This window comes from Cardiocondyla obscurior, linkage group LG03, assembly GCF_019399895.1.
Source record: "Cardiocondyla obscurior isolate alpha-2009 linkage group LG03, Cobs3.1, whole genome shotgun sequence".
Taxonomy (NCBI): domain Eukaryota; kingdom Metazoa; phylum Arthropoda; class Insecta; order Hymenoptera; family Formicidae; genus Cardiocondyla; species Cardiocondyla obscurior.
In genome coordinates, this window is record NC_091866.1 from 8,732,794 (window position 1) to 8,756,520 (window position 23,727).

The window sequence follows — 23,727 nt, forward strand, 5'->3', positions numbered from 1 at the left end:
GACTTTTTTCTCCACGCCGCCGAGAAGAAGATAGGGCGCAATAAAATTACCTGGTTACACCGCCGCGCCGGGAGATCCTCGGGTGGTGGGGTTTCGAATCGGCCTCGCGCGCACGTCGCCGCGGTCCGCGTTTCCCGTTCCCCGCGTTCAGGCTCGGTGCCGCCACCAGCGGGTCGCCGAGGAAGATCCTAGCGAACTAGTCAGTGATGGCCGCGACGTGCGTCGGATCGGGATTCGTGCGGCGGGCTTGTTTACTGTGACGTCGTCCCGGCATTCGGGAGGAACCCGCGCCTCGTCGCCGGGACTCGCGGATCAACGGCCGCCGCCGTCGCGCCGGTCGCGTGCACGTGTCGAGGGTGTATCGACCGCCGTCGCCGCCAGACGGATCTTCCGCGTATCGTCGGAACCGCTCCCGCGAGGGAGGCCGTCCGCGAGAATTGGCCGCTCACGGATTAACGATCCGCCGTCTCACCCCGGCCCGCCCGCCTTCCCCGCGAGATCTGATGACGGCGCAGTGAGTGCCCGAGGTAGGCCTTCCACGGGACGACGACTCCACGCCCCCCGTCGGTACCTCCTTTTTTTCTCGGCGAAGACACGCGCGCAGAGAGCGCCTCAGGTAGGCAAGCAGGTAGATAGATGGGAAATCGACCGATAGAACAGGTTAGGTGATCGCAAGATCTGCACCTTCGTCTTCGATCTTTATAACTTGATAAATGTATTTTTAATAAATTAAAAAAATTGTTTTTCTCGTGGAAGATACGATTGAATATATCGTACGTGATTCGATCTAGGATCGGAACAATCGTCGATCAAATCAACCCAGCGAAATCGGAATATTGCGGCAACATTCCGACGTTACCGTAAATCTGCTGCTATTATTTTTGCGGGGAAATTAAAAAAAAAAAAAGGGAGGTATAAAATTAATGTCTGATATTCATAGCTTTTGCACTCTTATATTTAAGACCTTCGTAAATAGAATCTTAAAATAAATCCGCGGGGCTGTATTAGCGTCTTCCGACACTCGAGACGATATTGAAATAAGAACGACCTAAAATTACCGACGTAAAATTTTATCGGCACGCCAGAACAACTCGTCTATTCGACACCGTTCTTCACTTCGTGCGAGTGCTTCAAATATTGATATCTAATTGTTGTCGAACACAATGATTCGATAAAGCGTTGAAACAATTTCGGTGCTCAATATGGAATGTCGATATTTTATGCGGCATTCGTGTTCGAAGCTACCTCGGCCGAATTCGCATTCCCAGACTCCCAAACCGCGTAATCGAAATGAGACAGCGTTAAGTGACAACTTGATACTTGATAGGCGCTGAATTATTGATGGGTAACCGGTGCGGCATCATTTATTGGCATGCCATTCTACTTTAAAACTGATCGGGGAAATTAAGCGCGTGCTTATCCGACTGACGGAACGTTAAATAAAATAAAAAAAAAAAAGGAACTTTATTACGGGCTTTAGCCCTCGGAACATTGAGTTACGATAACTCAACATGATTTTTTAAATATTAAAATATTAATTTACTTAATGTTTGATGTATCGATTAAAAGGAATGTTAAAAAATTGATACATTAGGTATCAAGATATAAGCAAAAAAGCGTAAAATGCTCGGAATAGCGGATGTTTGAGAGCTAATGCTCGTTCTCGCATTTTTGATAGAATTTTTATTTGAATTAAAATTGCATTGCTTTGATCTCTGTAATGTTTTGTAGATAGAATTGTTACTCTTCGTCGCTTAACTTGCCGGAAGAATGATTAGGTACAATGAACGATATGACTTGAAATAAGGCTTCCAGCTATTCCGTCGGGCGATTTAATTAAGATTGATTGGAGTTGGTTTGCCCAAAGCCGCTGCAAGGAAAATCTCGGAGATCGTCTCTTCAAGTTGCGCAAGCGCGTGATTTACAAAGTTCCCCGCGCAAATAAATTGGAGCTTGTTGCTCTCGTTTATCATCACATGTCATACCTTCTGCGCTTGTAATAAAATAATCACAGTAATGTTAATAGTCACAAGTGCTAGGGGCTCAGGCCAGATTTCAATTTCGTCATTTAGACCTTAAAATATAGGTCGTATCGGTCTCGGGAGATAGAAGCCTGCAAGACAAACAACCGAACGTGACGAACGTAAATTGAACGAAGGCACCTGATGTGCACCGCGGGTATATCGTCGATCGCCGCCAATTTCGGTTCTTCTTAATATTTCACGACGCGGTTGTTGGCCCGATCGTTGGCTGGAATTGTTTCAATGCTCTGAGGTTGGCCGCGCCTCCCGGACGCTCCGTTTCGCGCGTTCCTTCAAACGCGCCCGCGGCCGCCCGGCGTTCCTTTCCCGACCGTTCCTCCGTTTCTTCGGCCGATCTTACGTGTTTCCTCCCCCTCCCCTCCCCCACCTGGTCCACTTATCGTATTGATTCAAACTTAGGCATCCGCGTTTAGTTCCCTTATTCCGCCAAAGCTATCGGCCGATTATTCCTCGCATTGCTTCCTGGATTCGGTCCACGTCCAGATCGCGTACTCGTACGATTGTCACGAATAGATGAAACGAAACGATGCTTGGAGCTGTTCGGATGCTGCGCTCTCGAAAAAGACGATCTACGTTAAGAGATTCTTCTATTCCCGGATCTCCCGAGAAACGCAAACATGCTTGAATAATGCAATGTTATTTTCACGATAAATACGGCGCTCGGCGAGAGAGTATTGAACTGATAATAAAGGTAGAAAAGGAATTATGTCACACGAAATTTATTTAACAAAGGTTTCTTTAAATTTTGTACCTTAAATTAATTTTTTTATCAAGCATATATTTAATCTGAAAGTTTTTCGAACCCGAATGCGAGTAATGTTATTAAAAATAATAAAATGCATTTTTCAGGAATGCTGCATTAATGAATTGCGTTGTAAAATTTAATCAATTCAAACGCAAAGAAAATTGAGCGCGACGTGGAAGCTCGGAGGAAAAATTGGCTGCTGGAGAAGAAATTCTCGACGAGTGGTCGGTTTTAAATCAATTATATCTTGGGGTATCGACGTTACCTAACTGGGTCAATCGTTTACGTAAAGCGGATTATATCATCATGGTTGAACAGCCTTCAATTAACTCTTTCAAAAATACAGTCTTCATATATATTTTTACAGAAAAAAAAAAACGAGTCTGGAACGAAGAATCTTCCGTGAAAGAGGCTAATATTAATCCCTGGCGCTTTAAATTATTCCTCACAAATCGGTGAAGCATGTTGTTCTTAATTCAATTCAATGTGAACGTTATCAGGCAAACTACAGATCATTGTACCGTGTAATTAACAATAGCGTACTTTTTTTTTTCAGGAATGCAATTTTTTATCAAGTAAGCAATGTGCATCCTCGAAAGATATTACTGTATTTTTTACAATTATGGATTTATATGCAGATCTGAATTAAAAACGTTTACACGTCGATGATACAAAACGCAGTTTTCTGAGACAAACACATGGCGTGTGCTCTCTAATCATTACTAATTAGCTCGCTCCAGTCCATCGTTAAGTCGATGATGAACAGTCCTCATTCTCATCACGGCGCAACGTGACGTGTCTTACGAGCTACGAATTAAGAGCAGCTTCGCTAGCTGCATCGTCCCAAGTGTTCCATTAATTCGTGACGGAATTGTATTACTTACAGTTGAAGCTAATACAGCGTAATGAAGCAAAGCAAGCCTCCTAAGTATTTTTCGGATACATGAGCGAAGATAAAAGATCAGCTTCGACAATTGATCGTAAAGATAGCTATCGTTATTTTGACACAAAACGCACAGTAATACATTTTATTTACTTTATTCGATATATGTAATATCGCGTTGATGACGTCGTTATGAAACAAACAGTCGCTGCGGAATGTTCGTTAATTAAAGAGATACACGAGGCAACTGATCGTTCTCTAATGAATCTACGATTAGTCACTTCAGCGACCTTCGCTTCGCGCAACTCGCCAATCTTTTTTGCCGCATAAATTTACCGCTATAATAAAAGAAAAAAAAAAAAGAAATAACGCAGTCGATCCCGAGCCCAGGGTCGTACAGCTGTGCGTTCGCTACAAGCGATATCAAAGAAATGCGCAAGGAGAGTGAAAGAAGAAGCGTGTGATCCGCTCGTTTTTTGCAGTGAAAATGGCAGAAGAAGGCGCAGGTGGATCGGGAAACGGAAGCAGCGGCGAGACGAGCCGTTTGCAACTCTTGCAGGAGATGCGACAGCAGAACTTTGATACTATACGATTTGCGTCGTACCGCACCGCCTGCAAGCTAAGATTCATACAAAAGAAAGTGCACCGTGAGTATATTTTCTCCTTAAAATTTATATCTAGTTTTTAAGATGCAAGATATACTTTGTGAAATACAAAAAAAATTAAAATAAAATAAAATAATAAAATATAAAAATTAAATTATAAAATTATATGTTTTATAATACTAAAATGCAGAGATTCAGAAAAAATAGAGATGATCATGGCTCGAGAGGCTTTGTATATAACTTTATGACAATTCGTGGGGCAAAGATCTTTAGGTCACGACTGGTATATTAACTTGCGAACGCTAATTTTCTCATATCTTGCACAACTATGCTAATGACCATTAACAGCCTCTTCGTATCAGCATGTCGGAAATTTAAAGAGAACGTAATGCTCGCGGTTGATTAATCTTGAGTTAATTAATCTTGTGTAAAGAGATGGTAAATGTCAAGGTATATACCTTTTTAATAACTCATGCATGTTTTTGCGCAGTGCACAACGTCGATATATGGAACGTGATCGAAGCATTTCGAGAGAATGGTCTGAACACCTTAGAGCCATCGAGCACTTTAGGAGTATCCAGACTCGAAACACTACTGTCTTCCTTGTTTCACGCCCTGAATAAAAGAGTGCCGGTGTCGCAGCAGTCCAAAGTTGACGCTACCACGGCGTTGCTAATGAACTGGCTGCTAGCCGCTTATACCAGCGGGTACGCTTGATAAGATAAACAATTTCTTTCTATTATTATACCGTTTTAATGAACAGTGCTGTATCAATCCTTGCATTTGATTAAACCGTACAATTTTTCTAGGGAGAACAATAAGATATCCGTATTCTCGGTTAAAGTGGCTCTGGCGACATTATGCGCGGGGAAGCTCATGGACAAATTTCGATGTAAGCCGCAAATAATTCTTTTACCTTCTCAATCGATTCTCGAATTAGATTGATTAACGAAATTTATCTTAAAAACAGATATATACTCGCAAATATCCGACAGCAACGGGCACATGATACACTGGAGGTTCGCCGATTATTTGAAAGAAGTTTTAGCTTTGACTGCGGCAGTTTACGAGTCGCCGTCGTTCGGATATTCCGACGGTCTCGCAAACTCCATATTTCCTGCGGTACGGGCATGTTATATATGTTATATGCAATCTGTTCTAATTATATCGTTGCTAGATTAAATAAGTAATTTTGTATGCGATAGAATTCCAAAGTCACTGTAAATGACTTTTTGGACACGCTTATGTCGGATCCTGGACCACATTGCTTAATCTGGTTGCCATTGTATCATAGAATGGCAGCTGTTGAAACAGGTAATTGTGCAAGATATTACTTGACAAAAATCGATCGACGAATGAGATTTACGTCATTCTTTGCGTTTCTAGTTGCTCATCCTATTATGTGCGACGCGTGTCACAAAGAGAACTTCACTGGATTCCGATACCGATGTCAAAAGTGCCATTCGTACCAGCTATGTCAAGACTGTTTCTGGCGCGGTAAAGTTTCAGGGACGCATAATAATGATCACGAAACGAGAGAGTACAGCAGTTTTGTACGTATTTTCGTCGCTTATATATATTCGAAAATATTTTAATTTTACGTTATTAAACTTATATCAATGATGTAACGTCGATAGAAATCACCAAGTAAGCAGATTGGTCACTCCCTGCGAAAGAGCTTTAGATGCGTCCCCGAGAAGGGAAAGAATAGTCTGCCGCGGTTTCCGGAACAACCCGAGAAAACGCTGGATTTATCGCACATAGTGTAAGTATTTTTATTATTTGCATAATTTTACAATTTTTCATATCTCTTATATATCGTAGGGTAATTTTACAATCCAAATAAATTTCCTACGTTCCAGCCCACCGTCACCTTTACCATCTCACAACGGTTTCCCAGATCCAGGGTTTATGGCTCCCTTTGATTCAGGGTCGGTGGATAGTCGTTCAACTTTGAGAAGGTAAGTTCGAAAAAAATTATAATTTATGTACAATTTATTTGCCTTTGCTAATCGCGTGCAAACGCTATGCTTTACTTATTCTTTTTGTATATCGTCCAGTATGGACAGTTCAAGACTGGACGATGAACATAAATTAATAGCACGATATGCACAAAGGTTGGCACAAGAAGCTAGGACCATGGTAAGTTTTTATCATTTTATATACATTTTATTTTACGCTTATTACTTACATTACACGCGTTATCATTTATTTAATGTTAAAGCGCGAGTGTTCTTAATCTGTTAAATTTGCAAAGACCGCGAGAAAGCCAATTAAACTCTTCTACGCTTTCATTACCGTGACCGCATTAATATTAATTTCATAACTGCCTCGTTAACAGCCTCGTACTGCGTCCAGAATGTCCCAAGCAGATCAAGCAGTAAGTACATCGTGTACCTTTATTAAAAGATCGCAATGCGGATTATTTTACGATGGACATAATTTTTTTATTACAGGGTCGAGCACCGTCGGACGTGAACCTGGCATCGTTAGATGCGTCGCGAGCACAACGCGAGCTTATATCGCAATTGGAGGCAAAGAACAAGGAGATAATGCGCGAGATAGCAAGGTTAAGGTATACCTGTGTCGTTTATATTCCTTTATATCAAACCTTAACCTTAATTTCATCCTGTTGGCCCATCCTAGGATCACGCATGTTCAAAACATTCTGTTTCGCTTTGTGTCACTTTGGTTGCATAGCTTGCACAACGGAACAAAGAGAAACAATACATACTTTATATACTGTCGATTAACGATGATAAAAAGATTATTAACGTTTGAAAAAATTCATTAATATCAAGCGTACTTGATTTATTTTGCCCGATTTACATCGGAACATGATCTTACTTGTTGCTCATTCAAATAAGTATAGGGAAACTAATTCACGTCTAAGTTAGTGGTGAAAAAAAGTTGAATGAACGACAAATAGGATCGCTCTCCGATGTAGACGGGGCATTTGTATTCATACATATTTATTAGAGATTCATGTATTAATACATTCATATACTACATTAACCACACATCACAACGCTTATAAAATAAATTAGTAAAGTGGAATAATATTATTTTGTAATTTTTCTCATTTAATATATTCCACTTTCTTATATTAAATTATGTTGAACAATTTTTCAAGAAACTCTTTATTCACTCTATAGAAGGCAACAAGAGATAGAAGCCGCGGGTTTGGAAAATCCGGCATTAATGTCAGAATTACGAGCTTTGAGGCAAAGAAAAGACGAACTGGAGACACATTTGGCAACGTTACAAGATTCCAGGAGGCAACTAATGGTACAGCTGGAGGGTTTAATGAAAATGCTAAAGGTACCTTCACAAACTTTTTACAAGACTATTTTAAAAGTTAAAAAAAATCTTGTTAAAGGAGAGTCGATAAAAATTTGTTTTATATAAATAAAAATTAGTAATGCAATTTGTCTCGATAGAATCATCAAGCATCGCCACGATCGACGCCAAATAGTTCACCACGAAGTACGAAATCGCCACCTTTACCACCCGGTGCCATACCGAGCAGTAGATCGGCACCGCCAACTCCCGGCGGGCCTTTGTCTACGACGCCTCAACAACAGCAACAGCAGCAGCAGCAACAACAGCAGCAAATGCAACAACAAATGCCACAACAAATGTCTCAGAGCTATCAAAATCCCGTACCAACAACGACAGTGGCTAATGTGCAAGGCAACGCTATGCTCGGCACGATACAGAATCCCATTCCAGATAGCTTATCGTGCGTTGGCGGCGATGTAAGGTAGGCAAGCATGCACAGAGAGAATACATTATAAACGAAAAACCAGAACCTTCTGCGGCGCGAAAAGAGCGAAGCAAAGACAGAGAAAATTATACATGAACGAATATGCGTGATACATAATTGTACACGTGATTCACATATACAGAATAATATATTACGTAGCAATTTGTTCACTTAGACATTCCAAGCGAGCTTTAGAAATCTATGTACATTCTATGTACATAAAAATATATTTTAACACTAGGCATATAATTAAATTGTGCAGCTAAATAGAGATATCGATATTCGTAGTGTAAAATAAATATTACTTGAAGAATATTAATAGTTTTACGCGATTCGCGCATTGAACTTGGTTCTTCCAAATTATTATTGATCATTTAATTGTTTTATAGAAAAAAAAAAATTAATTTTGTAAAGCATCATACGCTCGAGAAACGCAGTTTTATTTATACATAAAATATATACTTTAATCAGACTTTTATTAAAATTGATATTTCCTGTCAATATTATTGTAGTAATTGGCATAGAAATATCGCACAGTATACGATTAATTCACAATTAGTTGAAATCTCCTAAATTATCCTGCATGCGAATATGAGCGATTCCTAATTAAGCTAGTATTAAGAACAATGTGGTACTAGCGCGAGATAAGTGAAAGTACCTCGTAAAATGTTACTTAAATCGTCAGATTTATATCGATTTATAAATATATATAGTATATTTGTATATCCCATGTCATGTCGCTTTTAACCCTGTTTGAACGATTTTTTTTTTTCTTTCTTTCTTTCTTTTTACTTTTATTAGGTTCGAGATGTAAGTTTCTTATACGAACATCCTCTTTTAGTTTGCTACCATTATTAGTCATTTTAAATGTATCAGTTTTATGTACAGTATAAAAGCAGCTATCCCGTAAGATAAGGACTGATGCGTTGAATATAAATTTAACGCGTATAAGTTACCCATCTGATCCTTCGTTTCTGCTAAGCTTGTGTGAAACACCAGCCACTTTAAAATATCGTTATTTATTACGCAAGCGTTGCGGTATGTAAATATCCTGCAAGTACTGTGTAATGGTCTAACACAGCAGATATTTTAATAGATCGGGGAGACCGAGTATTTGCGATGCGCTCACAACTTTTGCCATATTGATATATTTTGTTAGTTTAAAGTACATTAGACGCCAATAAATATCGTAGCTTCCTGAAATCGTGCATGTGTGTATTGTTATAATCAATGAGTTGCTGATTTTATTTTAGAAGTTTATAAACGCTTACATGTCTTAGTCGCGTGTAACCATAGTAAGTTGAATGTGTAAAAGCGGACTGAATAATGCTTATGCAATAAAAATTGCATGCCGCAATTTTTGTTTAAAGAACTTTTTATTTAGAAATTGCTTCGCGCCAAGAAAATAGAGATTTTCGATGTCAGGTCTGCGTTCAGGACAAACAGCTTACCAGGGAGCGGTTCCAGCAGTGCCAATAATAGTCTGGGCCGATCCTTAAGAAACGACTTACTGGTAGCTGCCGACAGCGTTACTAATGCCATGTCAACGCTTGTGAGGGAATTAAATTCAGGTATGTTAAACAATAATGCGCTATAAAATTGATTAGTATCAATAATAACAATTGATAAACTGGACGTAGACGAACGAAAGCAGAATTATAAAGATTCTTTAATTAAGAAAGTTTAAAAAAAAAAAAAAGAAAATTAGAAAAAAGTACATTACGTAGCTAAATAACGTACAAGAGATATACTACAAATTTTTTAATTATTTGTAGGAGATTCATTAAACTTACCGACAAAAAATTTATTTGTAAAAGCTACGTCCAGTTATGCTTATAGTTTTAAATAGTATAATTACACGATATCGCTCAGCTTATTTTTCGATAGTATGTTAAACTCGATACATAGCTGGTACATTAATTTCACAACATATAGGTATTACTATCTCACAATCAAAACTGAAGGTAATTTTTAAGAGGCAATAGCGACTCGTTGTGAGTTGTACAGGTCGATTTGATATTGCAAGCTTTTAGCTACGGAGTATGTTAGCATCAATCGCCGTGTTTTAGTTGATGGCATGTTAGTGATACGGATTATTAAGTGGTTTCATTATTAGTAAGCCTATAATATGTCAAATTCGATTGACTCGAAGGCGAGGTGAGGAACAGATAAACTAATCTGCATTCACCATATTGTCGTGGGTAGTATTTTACAAAAAATTATATTTATCGATACTACACTGTTTTTTTTTTTTTTTTTACTGTTATGACTTTTACTCCTACTACTTTCATTATTATTCACTATTATCACCACATTACTGACAAATGTATATATTAGTTTGAGTGTTTCATGCCATAAGAAGGAACGTTTTTTCTTCACCTATTTGTTCTAAACATATAAAATAGTAAAATAAGTATATTTAAAATCTTCCAAGGCTGTATGTTAACTTCTCGCACTTCATGCATATATTATTAATTTATTATTTCTAACACAATTTAAAATTGCAAGGTTTAATATGACAAAATGTATTTCTCAACCATTTGCTACTAACATTTATCTCTGAAATATTCTCAATCATCGCATTTGAGCTGAATGTACAGGCATGCCACGTCGCATTTATATTCTTTCATGTCATCAAAGGATCATATAGCATGAAAAAAATGCGACTCTTCATCTGTTTCTAGTCTTGATATTCATAAATGAGATGATCCATAACAAATGTTACATATACGTAAAATATTCCATTGGATACTTGAATTGAATTTGGATGCACCTTTATGTACATACATTTGTATTCTGGAAAGTCGCGTAAGTATAACATTTGTCGCAGAAAAATGAATAATGATCGATGTGAATTCTATCATTTCAATCATAAAACCTCAAGACAAGTGGTTCTCGAATCTAGTTTCATGATATCTTGCATTATACAATTTTTACAAAATTTTAACAATATTATATATACATATAACGCATATAAATCTTTTTAAAAAGGTGTGAATATAAAAATATATACACGTAATCCTTAACTGAAATCATTACACTTTCTTACAATTTTGTTTAATATAAAATTTTTTTTTTTTTTATTAAAACTGATTGCAAACTATTAGGTTTAATATTTATTTTTTTGGCAGAAACTAAAAGAAATTTATTTGTAATATTTTGTTAAGAGAAAGTGCAATATGGGATGCTGTATATATTTTTCCTATACAGTTGTTTCTGAAACGTTCGGTATAATTTAGCCACGTCTTACGAAAAAAAGTAATGAAAAAAGTTATACGAATGAGTACCATAAACACGTCGTCTCCAGATGCAAACCATACGCATACAAGTCTTTCTCATTACTTTTGTTAGTGAGATTAAGTGGTAAAGTTAGTCCGGACATTTAGGAAAGTCTATATATTTGCCTGTTGCCATTTCTACACGATTTCATTAATTTTCTTTCTAGAATAGAGTTAGTTAACATTAGCCTAGTGGAATAGCACTCGGACTACACTACACGCGTGCAAGACTACAAATAACAACAAGTCTAATAAAAAATTATAAAAAATTTTAAATACACATTAAATGTTATATTCTACAAAAAAAATTTTAATTTGTTTTTTTTTAACTAACAATTTTAGTATTAACAGTTTATATAAAACTAAAGCTTCTTGAAAGAAAAATATGAAAAGTAGTTTAATGATATCAAAGAATCAACTAAATGAGTATTTTTTTTAATTTTGTTATAACTAACGGTTTCAATTACTGTCGTACTCTTGTTAGATAAACTGTATGTATATAACTTTCGAATTCGCCCGGGAGATAGACATACCATTGTAACATATACAATATACAAATGACACTTTAGACGTGTTATGGAATGTGTGTGATGCACCCCCCGTGAATGTGTCCTGGTGGCTTGCAGACTCAGACCAGGAGGACCATTCTCACAACTCGGGACTAATGAACATCAGAAAGCCGTTAGGTAAGTATTTCTTTACGTCGACTTTGAGTCTTTCATTATTTTTACTTTCGTTTGCACTTTAGATATTCGCAATGTTGCTCTTCTAATCGAAGCAATCCCGTAACTTTTCAAGCGCTGATTATCTACGAGTTTCACGTAGACTTTTCGGTTTGATTTTTCCTTTTGGTAATTTCAACATTGATTTTGCAAAAGATCCAACATGTACATACAATATTTGTATATATGTATATTCATACTCATATTCATATCTAAAATCATCTTTATATTTTTGTCATTTTCATGAGCATCACGCACACCCTACGATGTATACTTCTGACGATAATATTAAGATAAGTTGTCCAACGGACCTTTGCCATGTATCTTCATGAACGATTATTCTTATTCATCTGTAGCTATAAGTCTGTATGTGCAAATATCGGGTAATAATCTCTTGGTACGACTACATAAACCGTCCTCGAAGTCGAGACCTACTTGGGGAAACAAAGAGAGAAATGGAATTAAATTTAGCGAATATAAATATGCTATTTTATATTTTATTATTTCAATCGACAGTGATAAATATAATAATACCAATATTTGTGTGATTTAACTTTGAAACGGATCGCGTCTACTTGTAGACTTTGAAGCTGGGGAGGATGGAGATGATAGTAGCGGCGGCGGAAATTCTTGGCGAGAGGAGCTGCAACGGCGTTATCAGCAGGAGAATGATTTCCTGGTCGAATTGCGATCTCGTAACAGTATACCACAAACACCATCGGCCACCCTGTCCAGCGAGCAGGAGCAGGAGAGAGGCGAAAGAGAAGAGGCCGATGGTGAGAAGGAAGACGAAGACGAGGCCAACTGGGCAGAGGCGGTGAAGAGATGGGTCAACCGATAAATCTTCTAGGATCACTGGGCGTCAGGTGCCGAGGTCAGAGGAGTCTGGAAAAGATGACGGCGATTACGTACACGCTGTGGACTAATATTTCGATACTAGCATAGAATATAATCTTAGGATGAATTGGATGTCGTGCGATTTTGGAAACCTATGCATTTTGTAAGCCGGTACTTGCATTCGAGAAACGACGCGATAATCGACGAATGAATCGTACGAAAGTCACGGAGATTTTTACGTATACGAGACAAGTACTACGATTCATTCTTAGAATGGCATTTATATCGTGAGCATACAATGATTTTGCTACTGTTTATTTGCGTAATAAGATACTCAGAGAGTTTGTTAAATATACATTCATACATATATATATATATATATAAATACGACTTGAAAGAATAAGCATTTGCGTTTAACATTTTTTATTTATTGTTACTATTGTTACTACTATTTGTAATTACTCTTAAGCGAACTAAATACAATGTACAAGAGTACCGTAATCTTGTAATTCCATCGCTTTAAAGTTTAAGTTTAAAGAAATGTGCATTTGTACATATTTAACAAGGGAAATGGTTTCATCATCTCGCAATATTACTTATTCACACAGACGTTTATATCATACGAAATCGTACGAAACATTTTTGCACAAGTTACCATACCATTGACCAAATCTGAATATAATTAATTGTAACCATAAAGCGATTGCAGTTACATGAATTTTTTTAACTTACGAGTTTAGCGGCAATCTCTGGTTTGAAGAACCGAAGTGTGTTTTGTACATTCATACTGGCGCTTGACGTACAATAAATGCTGAAATAAAAAAAATAAAAAATATAAAAAAATAAAATGTATATATATATATATATATATATATATATATATATATATATATATATATAAACGAGTATAGAGATATTGACACATTAGATGACGCTTTAAATTTGCATTTACATCTGCAGAAAAAAAAAGTAGCGAAACGAAACTAGTCTTACGTACAAAATACTCCTTTTTCAGTTCCTAGGATGTAAGATAATACTCCGATTAATAATCCAATTGTTAAAACACGACTGCTACCAATAAGAATTAATGCGTTTTTTGTAACATTTAAATGACACCCAGTCCACAAAATGTCCTATGTATATATACATATTTGACGTCAGAATTCCTTTTGTCTATCTCTTTACGTATGAAAATGATGTAGCGCCTATGAAAACTGAATAAAAGTTTATAGATACACATCGAAATAATATCTCCTCAATTTTACAACGACTGAACAATTTAGTCTAATAAACTCGTTCGTAATTTTTCTTTAGTATAACTGTCTTGCAAACAATGTAACGAATTTACCTGATTTATATTTATAAATAATTAACGAAAACATTTTTTAATAACACATTTTATTTAAAATCAAAAATCAAATACAATTAAGTTGCTCTTTTTATTTTATTTTAAATAAAAGTGTAATTTTTTTTATTTTAAATAAAATGTTATTAAAAAATACTTTCGTTAATTATTCATAAATATAAATCATTCAAATGAAATGAAAATCTTTACGTTACTTACATATTCCTTACATTCTTCGTACATTATTTACTTCAAACGTAAAGAATTAATTCATCTTTATGCGTAAAAAGACATTACCGCTCCAAATTAACCGAAACTAACAACCTAACACAAGTACATACGTCAACCCGGGAAACGGAGCACTGTCAACTATCAGCAGAAAAAACTGCAGCACATAACCTCGTCTTAGGCGCCGTCCACAGTCGGCGAAACGGATCTCTTGGATCTCGATCATTTCCTCGCGAATTGTCGCGGATTCGAGGCAAGTCATCAAAAAGAGTGTGAACTAGAGAGTCATCGGGACATTTGACGGTTCTGTTACATAAAATTTGGGAATTCCCTTTCTTTATTTCGTTACAGTGATTCTCGTACGCTGTTATCGTCGTCAGCACTTTTCTTGGAATATTTGAATCATGTTACTAACGTATATGTAAGCTGAAGTGCACTGAATGAGAGAGTCGCATCGAAGATCGCAGACAAAACCGCTATCAATCAGTAAGTAATTTCGTTGCAATGTAACGGGCATTCAGACAGATACATTGATCGTTTCGCTTATATGTTAATTTTACTTTCAATAAAATCTAATTAAGGCCGAGCGCGTAAGCTTTACATTATAATAAATACTGTAAAGCACAAGCTAGATTGCAATCGGAATTGGCCGTTACTTGATGCGTCATCGATATGATTAATCGTAGTTTCTTTGAAAGTGCGGACGTTGCGTAATATTGCGATGTGATTTAATTTAGCATGGTTTATTATTTTTATAAAATGGGGAATTATTTAGAATCGTACTCTTGCCGCGAATGTCGATGTAATTATATTCAATCGATGCGTTTTTTTGTATTAAGCAAGAGAATATGGCAGAAATCAGTGTGCTCTGTCCCGTAAAACGAGATTTTAATTGTTTAAGTTGACGTTTATTTAGGTTAGAAATACTATATTGTTAAAATAAAAAGAAGGTGGAAATATATATATTAATTGTTAATATAATTAATTAATGTTAATATAACTTATTTATTTATTAGAAAAGACTTTTGTACTATTTGCAATTTCTAAAACATCTTGTGGATATAATGGCTACAAACGAAATAAAAAATACAAAGGATATAGATGAAGTAAGTTCTTGTCTTAACTTTAAGCTAAAGTACTGATAAATTCAGATCAGTATCTTATCTAATCAATTTACTATCTATGTAGTTCGCTTATTGTTATTATTTCAATAATATCATTTAAGATTTGAATTTTATTAACAAAAAAAAAAATAATTTTTTAACACTTTTTGTTACCAAGTGTTTAAAGTATATAAATATATTTTAATATACTGTTAATGATATCTTAATGACTTTAGGATGAGATGAAAACTCTTGCTACAGAGCAGCAACAATGCTTCTATGAAGAAATGGTTGATTGTCTTATATATAACATTAATGAACATAAATATTTAAAACAGAATATTGGGTATGCGATATATGGACCACCAAAATCATTTCATGACGTCAAAGATACAAATGAAAAAGAAAATACTTGTTATTATAAAACAGAAAACTTGACAAAAAATTTGAACGATATAGATGCAGCCGATGAAGTAGGTTATGATGGTGAAGCTAAAAAGAACATAGAAAAAATTTATAACAAAATCTGTGACCTTACAATAAAGGATAATCCGTCCGAACCAATTTATTTTGGTATAGTTTATAATGTAATATATCCCGTTGAAATAACTGCCAAGTCTGAGAAAGAAGAAACAGACAAAACAGCAAAAGTAGAAACAAAAGCAGAAAAAAATAAATCAAAAGAAACTAAAGACGAAAAAATGCTAATAGTATTACCTGTTTGTGTTTTTAAAGTCAAAAAGTGTATTGATAAAAATTTGACAACTACAAAAAATGCAAAAGAAAAAAATATAACTGCTGAAATGCAAGATGATGCATGGTACATTGATAACAATGCTAGAGTATATACAAATTGGACAGATTATATAGAAAACAATACTTTACCAGAATGTACTATGGTTTTTCCAAAAGATGGTAGTTATCAAGCAAATCCAGAGTACCCAATTATGGAGGATTATTCTACGGTTTGGCTGGAAACTGGGAAGTCTCCTGCAAGTAAATGGACAAAAAAACTTTGTGATGCAGGAGATACTGCTTCCTCTATCGTTGGGATTGGAGTAACTGGTTTGGGTATAGCATCAATGTTCACGCCTATTGGACCAATTGTTGCTGTGTCGGGTAAATTGCCTTTTAATATATATTAATTAGCACAAAATCAATTTGTTACTTTGAATATCAGTTATATTAATATGTCGGGTAATAGTTTGAATAAAATTTTTTAATTGTGTTTTATTATATTTTATTTTGTTACATATGTTAGGTTGCATTGCTGCTGGGGTGGCTGGTACTTGGTCACTTGGACGAAACACTCAACAATTAATAGACCGAAGTGCCCATGAAGAATCTATCAACCCTTTTGACAAAGAAGCATTTCCACATTATCTTGGCATAGCTGCCACTGTTGTTGGTTTGGGAGCAATGGGAGGAGCAATGCTCCTCTCTACTGTTGCTGCACGTGGGATGACAATAAACACTGTTACTAGAGTGGCATTCAATACTGTACAAGGTGGTAATATAATCATCAATGGCTTTGGCGTGATATATCAGGGTTACAATATATATAACAAATATATGTCGAACGAAGAAATTACTATTGGAGAGGCGTTAAATTTTGCGACGCATCTTATGTTTTTCTGCGGTAGCGTAATTAAGGTCCAATTCGCCAGCGACATTATTGAAAATAGTCAAGGCAAAGTTATGCGCGACTATAAGGAATCTTTGAGTTCTAAACGTCTTCGTAAAAATTACAACCGCGCTATGAGGAAAGCTGCAAATAATAGTAATAATAATGGGTGTAAAATGGCTGAGAATGCAGAAGTGATACGTTACATAAAACATCGTCAAGAACTGATTCAAAATCAGCCTGTTAACGGCAATAGTCAACAATCAAAAAACGATCCACGTAATATTTCATGGTCTTTCGACCAAGGTAAATTGAAAGTTAATACTGTCATATTGTTGGATCCTTTTAAATTTGTTACTCAGCTTATAAATCAGGGCATATTTATGCCAGAAACTAATCAAAATACTTCATTTGATTCATGTAACTCTTCTAACGATTTTAATATTGAGCAATTATCAAAGGTACTTGCTGAATTATTATCAAAGTTCTATAACGATTATCCCCAAAGCACGAAAAAATCCAATCTACCTGACTTTACACAATTTATACAAGAGTTGAACTCTTTAAATATTGATGCAGAATATTTGAAAAAGTTATTTGATATCGCTGTAAAATTAATGAAACGTTCTAAAAACTGTGAAGAGTTTTTACAAAAAGTTTTGATGTTTGTTTGGCAGTACTGTAAAGCAAACTTGAAACAATGGGGCCTGAGTGTGTCTCATTTTGTGGGAAGTGCGTCTAGCAGTACAGTTTTGAAAAAAATTATTATTGCAATTTTTGAAGCAATTGATATGATAATTGATAACTTGTATAGTGCCTTTGAAATATATAACAATTCGAGTCACGAACATTATAATAACGAGAAAAACAAATTCATTTAATGATATTTTTATAGAAATATGTGCTTATTAGCTGGAGCTAATAAAATTGAAACTTTAGAATTAAGTTTGAGATCTAGGACTCAAATTTATGCAATGATATACATCGCCGAATAAAACTTAACTTTTTTTTTTACTTATATTAAACATTATTATAAATAATTATATTATTTAGGTAAAATCAAATTTATATCAAGTAGAACATCTTGTGTTAATAGTAAATGTAATAATCTTCAAGACTATTTAATATAACTATTTTTTAAAGCGTACGTTTTGACGCTTAAATGTTGTTAATAATGGAACAATATTATTATATGTTTTGTAAGTTATTTAATGTATTTATCATGAAAAAATGTATTATTTAATTCAAAACTGTTGAAAACGCTTGGAAATACACCATATATCATTCTGTGCCTTAAACTATTTTAGAATTTTATACACTATATGTATACTTATATAAGATTATATCATTAAAAATTATAAAACAATAAATACTATATTTACTAACACCTTGTATTTTTCAGAAAAAATAACTAGTTTATTTTAATTCAGAATAAAAATTTGCAGATGTAAAAAATAACTGTTACGAAGAGATATAAAACATGTAAAAAAAGAAAAAAAAACCGAGGAAAGGAGAGAGATCTTATATTCGTTCTTTTTATTCTTAAAATGCAAATTGTGAAATTAGTCGCACCATCCAAAGGTCCTCTTTTCAGAACGAACGAGCCCTAAGAATCTGAAAAAGTAATAAGGAAAGATAATACTATATTTATGTGACATCGAGCATTATCGGTCCTTTGAAGAAAGACCAAGGGAAAGACGTAAGGTACAAAGGTGGAGACGAGTGAGACGACTAGGAGAGTGACGACTTCGCCATCGTTGATCGTGGCTCTCTGATCATCTCTGATAGCGCTCAATTCTCATGCGGGTGCCATCTTAAAGCGCGCTTGCGCGTCCGAGAATTGCGGATCGGCACGCGACTCAGTCAGCTGACCTGTCTTGTGATAGCAACTAGGCTGGACTCGCGAGACAGGCCCAGTTCTCGTCGCTGGTTGAGCTTCGCACTGAGAAAACCCACTTCGTCGTACCACCTCGTCGTGAGTATTCGCGGCCGAGTCAGTCGACGCGGCCGCCAGCGTTTTCTCGTCTCCGCGTACCGCTTCCAAGTCAACGTTCTTCATCTGAGATCCGTGCGCGAGCGAGCGAGCTGTAGTATATCGATCCGGTGGTGGTTCGCGTGCGCCATCGTCTTCTGCGATCGAGCGCGGGTCCACGAAGCGCTCTCTCGGCGAATTCCTGGCCGAGATAAAACTTGACTCGTTGATCGGCCACCGCGTGATCGATCTGCGACGAGGAACTATGCGGCCTCGCCTAACCGCCCTCGCCTCCGCCTTGGCCTAGCAGAAGATCGTCTGCACGGGGCTACGCCTATTTTTTAAACGGCCTGCTCACGTGAATCGCGCAGCTAACGCATGACAGCATACGCTTCTACAATCTCCAACAGTTTGTCTTGACCGTGCCGCGTATTGTTCTTCTAATCGATCGATCGACTCGTTCCGTTTCACTTTTACGTTTTCTCGCGTCTATCGTCTGCCTGCAAGAATTTATATATATTTGAACTTTCGCACCGGAAAAGAAAATTGTAGGAAGACGTAGGGAGTGCGATGTTGAGGATATTTGTTACACTTGTTTCATATATATTTGTTATATTCCCATTTTCTATTATTAAATTCTGCTACATTTGATATAATTAATTTGAAACTCGTGCTTCTATTTAAATTTAAAGCGCAGATAGGCGGAAAAATATTGTTGGAAAATTATTAAATTTAATTTAAATTAAGACTGTTTATGATTGTAATCTTATTAATTAAATATGTTTTTAAATTTTATTCGCGATTTCTTTTTTTAGATAAATTAAGTGTTGAAAATGACGAACCAAAGTTTGCTGAAAATTGCGCATGAAGAACGGGAGGGCAAGTTCGGATATGTCTATGCAGTATCCGGACCTGGTGAGTCCTTTTTACATTTGAGAAAAATACTTACTCTTTCTACTTAATATTTTTTGTTTAATATATATACATATATAATTTTTTTTTTTTTTTTTTTATAGTCGTTACCGCCGAGAAAATGTCTGGATCGGCTATGTACGAACTGGTGCGAGTCGGTTATTACGAGCTGGTAGGAGAAATCATTAGATTGGAAGGTGACATGGCTACAATTCAAGTAAGGAATATTAATTATTACAATAAATTTATGTCTTTACCTTTGAATATTGGAGCAATTTGATAAGTGCAACATATATAGGTTTACGAAGAGACGAGCGGTGTGACAGTCGGCGATCCTGTGCTTCGCACCGGAAAACCGTTATCTGTCGAATTGGGCCCCGGGATCCTTGGCAGCATCTTTGACGGTATTCAGCGTCCATTGAAAGACATCAACGAGCTCACGAGCTCGATTTACATCCCGAAGGGTATCAACGTCCCGGCGCTTTCGCGTACTGCTAGTTGGGAATTTAATCCGCATAACGTGAAAAATGGTAGTCATGTCACAGGAGGTGATTTATACGGCGTTGTGCATGAAAATACTTTGGTGAAGCATTGGATGATACTGCCACCCAAGTGCAAAGGCACAGTCACGTATATCGCCCCAGTTGGTAACTACACTGTTGACGTAAGGATTTTTTATTACGTATTTCGTTTTATTCTTTATATATTATAAATTTATACCAAAGAAATATTTTTAATATATTTTTATAGGATGTCGTATTGGAGACCGAATTTGATGGCGAGAGGCAGAAATACACCATGCTTCAAGTACGAAATATATATCTATATTAATTTTTTTTCTACTTTTTTAAATTACTTATTATGAACTTACATTTTCATGTGTGCAGGTGTGGCCAGTCCGTCAACCTCGTCCAGTTACTGAAAAATTGCCAGCCAATCATCCTTTACTCACTGGTCAACGAGTCTTGGATTCTCTTTTCCCGTAAGAATCTCTTTAGATAACGATGCAGAGCTTGTCCAGAAGTGGTTTATACATACGTAATACACGTTGCAGATGTGTCCAAGGTGGAACAACGGCTATTCCTGGTGCTTTTGGTTGTGGTAAAACTGTAATTTCGCAGGCTTTATCAAAATATTCCAACTCTGATGTCATTATTTACGTTGGTTGCGGAGAACGTGGTAATGAAATGTCTGAGGTACTGCGTGATTTTCCTGAATTAACTGTAGAGATCGACGGTGTCACCGAGTCTATTATGAAACGTACCGCTCTTGTCGCCAATACGTCTAACATGCCTGTAGCCGCGCGTGAAGCGTCTATTTATACTGGTATGCACATTAAAAAAAAACTATGTTAATTTACTCGTATTATTTAAGTTTATCAATTCAAGTATATTAATAAGTTATTCATTTTTTATGACCCAGGTATTACGTTATCTGAATATTTTCGTGACATGGGTTATAACGTGTCGATGATGGCGGATTCAACATCTCGTTGGGCTGAAGCTCTTCGAGAAATTTCGGGTCGTTTGGCTGAAATGCCTGCTGATTCTGGCTATCCTGCTTATCTTGGTGCTCGTTTAGCCAGCTTTTATGAACGCGCCGGAAGGTATAGTATTTTTCATTATATTTAACATAATGATACGATCTAGTTTTATGCAAAAAGTATAACATTATATTAAAAATAATATTAAAAATAACAACCGCTAAAAATTAATGCGATTAACATTGGATTTTTATAGAGTAAAGTGTTTGGGAAATCCAGATCGTGAAGGATCTGTTAGTATCGTTGGTGCCGTATCACCGCCCGGTGGTGACTTTTCCGATCCTGTGACCAGCGCAACGCTTGGTATTGTACAGGTACAAATAACATCTATATATAAAAATAAATTTTTTTTAATTAATTAAAAACTTTTTGTTAACAATTTACTTAATTTGTAGGTATTCTGGGGTTTAGATAAAAAACTTGCGCAACGTAAACATTTTCCGTCTATCAATTGGCTCATATCATACAGCAAGTACTTGCGAGCTCTAGATGATTTCTATGACAAGAATTTCCCCGAATTTGTCCCACTAAGAACAAAAGTAAAGGAAATCTTGCAAGAGGAGGAAGATCTATCAGAAATTGTGCAGCTGGTAGGCAAAGCTTCGCTCGCCGAAACTGACAAGATAACACTCGAAGTGGCAAAATTGCTGAAAGATGATTTCTTGCAACAAAACAGGTGTGACATATTATACAATAGTTAAATACATGTTACATAAATGTAGAATGTCACTTAAAAAAATTTCTTGACTTTCTTTCATTATTTTTTGTAGCTATTCGCCATACGATCGTTTTTGTCCATTTTATAAGACCGTGGGCATGTTACGAAATATGATCGCATTTTACGATATGGCAAGACACGCGGTGGAGTCAACAGCTCAATCAGATAACAAAATCACATGGAACGTCATCAGAGACAGTATGGGCAATATTCTCTATCAATTGAGCTCTATGAAGTTCAAGGTGTGTAATTAAAAAAAAAAAAATAATTTTTTTTTTTTTCTAATCTTAACATATTTATCTTTTTATTACAAATTAATTTAAAATTTGTAGGATCCTGTTAAAGATGGCGAGGCAAAAATCAGATCAGATTTTGACCAGCTACACGAAGATATTCAACAGGCATTCAGGAATTTAGAAGATTAAATTCTTTGCCATTTGTTAAAAACAGTTTTAAGATATTGATTGTTCTATAATTTGGCTCTAACATTTAAAGATGTCCCGGTCCAATTATTAAATTGCAGATGGCTTACTAAAAATATGGTTGCAAACAGCATTATCGATTACGTCATATATATTATTTGTCGAATACGTTACCCTTGAAAGCGTTTGAGTGAATTGTAAATAGCGAAGCTACATTGTGAACCCTGTTGTACGGTGAAATATTCATTCAAGAGAATGTCATGTTATGCGCGTGACGATTGTGACAATAAAGTGGGACATTTTTAAATGCATTTGAAGCGTATAATTAAAAATACGCTGCGCTTCCTCGAGAGTTAACCGTTTGACTCAAGAGCAGAGCTACTTGTAATTAATCAGATATTATCAAAGAAAGTTAATTTTATCCTTCCTGCAGAAATATAATTTTCTTTTCGCTTATTAAAAGTGCAAATAATTAAGAATATTCCTATCTGTTTTCCGTAAATGTGTAATATAAACGAAAGTATAAAACAGCTGCTCGTGTCATTCGTGCACATTAGAATTATTGTATAACAAGATACTCTTAATTATCAGTTATGTGACATGTGGATAACACGGCAGTTCTTACCTTGCAAAGAGATTGTGAATCGTGAAGTAATAAATATTGTAACATATAATATACTATTTAAGCGCGATAAACGATAATCGCAACTGTTATGCATAAATTAAACATATACTTTAACGTTATAAACATGATTAAAAGTGTAGAAAAAAATACACCCACGTACACGATACATTAGACAAATGATCAGGTGCAGGGTCTTCAATATTATGAAGATACATAAAAAAAGAGAATGTGTTATACACACAATGTTCCATTAACTTCGATATCATTTCCATTGTATGATATGTAAAAAAAAAAGTACAATAAAATTATGCACAAGAGGATTATGGACTAGTTAAATATAAATATAAAATAAAAGAA

The 23,727-nt window shown here is 35.8% G+C and overlaps 3 protein-coding genes and 1 long non-coding RNA gene across 11 annotated transcripts; 3 read left to right on the forward strand and 1 right to left on the reverse strand.

Annotated features, from left to right (window-relative positions):
• The first annotated feature begins 220 nt into the window (after window positions 1–220).
• Window positions 221–14,126, forward strand: LOC139113726 (dystrobrevin beta). Of its 5 annotated transcripts, none has more exons than XM_070675070.1 (17): window positions 221–527; window positions 4,153–4,317; window positions 4,766–4,982; window positions 5,085–5,167; window positions 5,246–5,397; window positions 5,481–5,589; window positions 5,662–5,828; window positions 5,913–6,040; window positions 6,138–6,236; window positions 6,336–6,417; window positions 6,617–6,655; window positions 6,732–6,850; window positions 7,431–7,596; window positions 7,716–8,038; window positions 9,467–9,612; window positions 11,946–12,005; window positions 12,623–14,126. In XM_070675070.1, exons 2-17 carry the CDS (start codon window positions 4,158–4,160, stop codon window positions 12,880–12,882), a joined length of 2,310 nt encoding a protein of 769 aa, XP_070531171.1. In that variant the 5' UTR covers window positions 221–527; window positions 4,153–4,157; the 3' UTR covers window positions 12,883–14,126. The 5 variants fall into 5 exon arrangements, with proteins under 5 accessions (XP_070531171.1, XP_070531168.1, XP_070531167.1 ...); XM_070675067.1 differs by having other exon boundaries at window positions 391–616; window positions 6,732–6,844; XM_070675066.1 differs by having other exon boundaries at window positions 392–616.
• On the reverse strand, window positions 10,717–14,663 carry LOC139113744 (uncharacterized). Of its 3 annotated transcripts, XR_011547749.1 has the most exons (5): window positions 14,443–14,663; window positions 13,876–14,092; window positions 13,611–13,689; window positions 12,576–12,926; window positions 10,717–12,472 (listed from the first exon to the last, which is right to left on the reverse strand). It is a non-coding gene; the product is annotated as an uncharacterized lncRNA (long non-coding RNA). The 3 variants fall into 3 exon arrangements; XR_011547748.1 differs by having other exon boundaries at window positions 12,576–13,689; XR_011547750.1 differs by having other exon boundaries at window positions 10,717–12,475; window positions 12,576–13,689.
• Window positions 14,664–14,759: 96 nt separating this feature from the next.
• Window positions 14,760–18,548, forward strand: LOC139113727 (uncharacterized). Of its 2 annotated transcripts, none has more exons than XM_070675072.1 (4): window positions 14,760–14,937; window positions 15,468–15,557; window positions 15,791–16,673; window positions 16,816–18,548. In XM_070675072.1, the coding sequence occupies exons 2-4, from the start codon at window positions 15,516–15,518 to the stop codon at window positions 18,057–18,059; spliced, it is 2,169 nt and encodes a 722-aa protein (XP_070531173.1). In that variant the 5' UTR covers window positions 14,760–14,937; window positions 15,468–15,515; the 3' UTR covers window positions 18,060–18,548. The 2 variants fall into 2 exon arrangements, with proteins under 2 accessions (XP_070531173.1, XP_070531174.1); XM_070675073.1 differs by lacking the exon at window positions 14,760–14,937 and adding an exon at window positions 14,957–15,367.
• A 470-nt stretch (window positions 18,549–19,018) lies between these two features.
• Window positions 19,019–23,690, forward strand: LOC139113730 (V-type proton ATPase catalytic subunit A). Its single transcript, XM_070675082.1, has 12 exons — window positions 19,019–19,153; window positions 19,966–20,065; window positions 20,167–20,279; window positions 20,361–20,726; window positions 20,813–20,869; window positions 20,950–21,044; window positions 21,117–21,388; window positions 21,485–21,668; window positions 21,802–21,919; window positions 22,001–22,281; window positions 22,376–22,565; window positions 22,656–23,690. The coding sequence occupies exons 2-12, from the start codon at window positions 19,984–19,986 to the stop codon at window positions 22,746–22,748; spliced, it is 1,851 nt and encodes a 616-aa protein (XP_070531183.1). The 5' UTR covers window positions 19,019–19,153; window positions 19,966–19,983; the 3' UTR covers window positions 22,749–23,690.
• The last annotated feature ends 37 nt before the right edge of the window (window positions 23,691–23,727 follow it).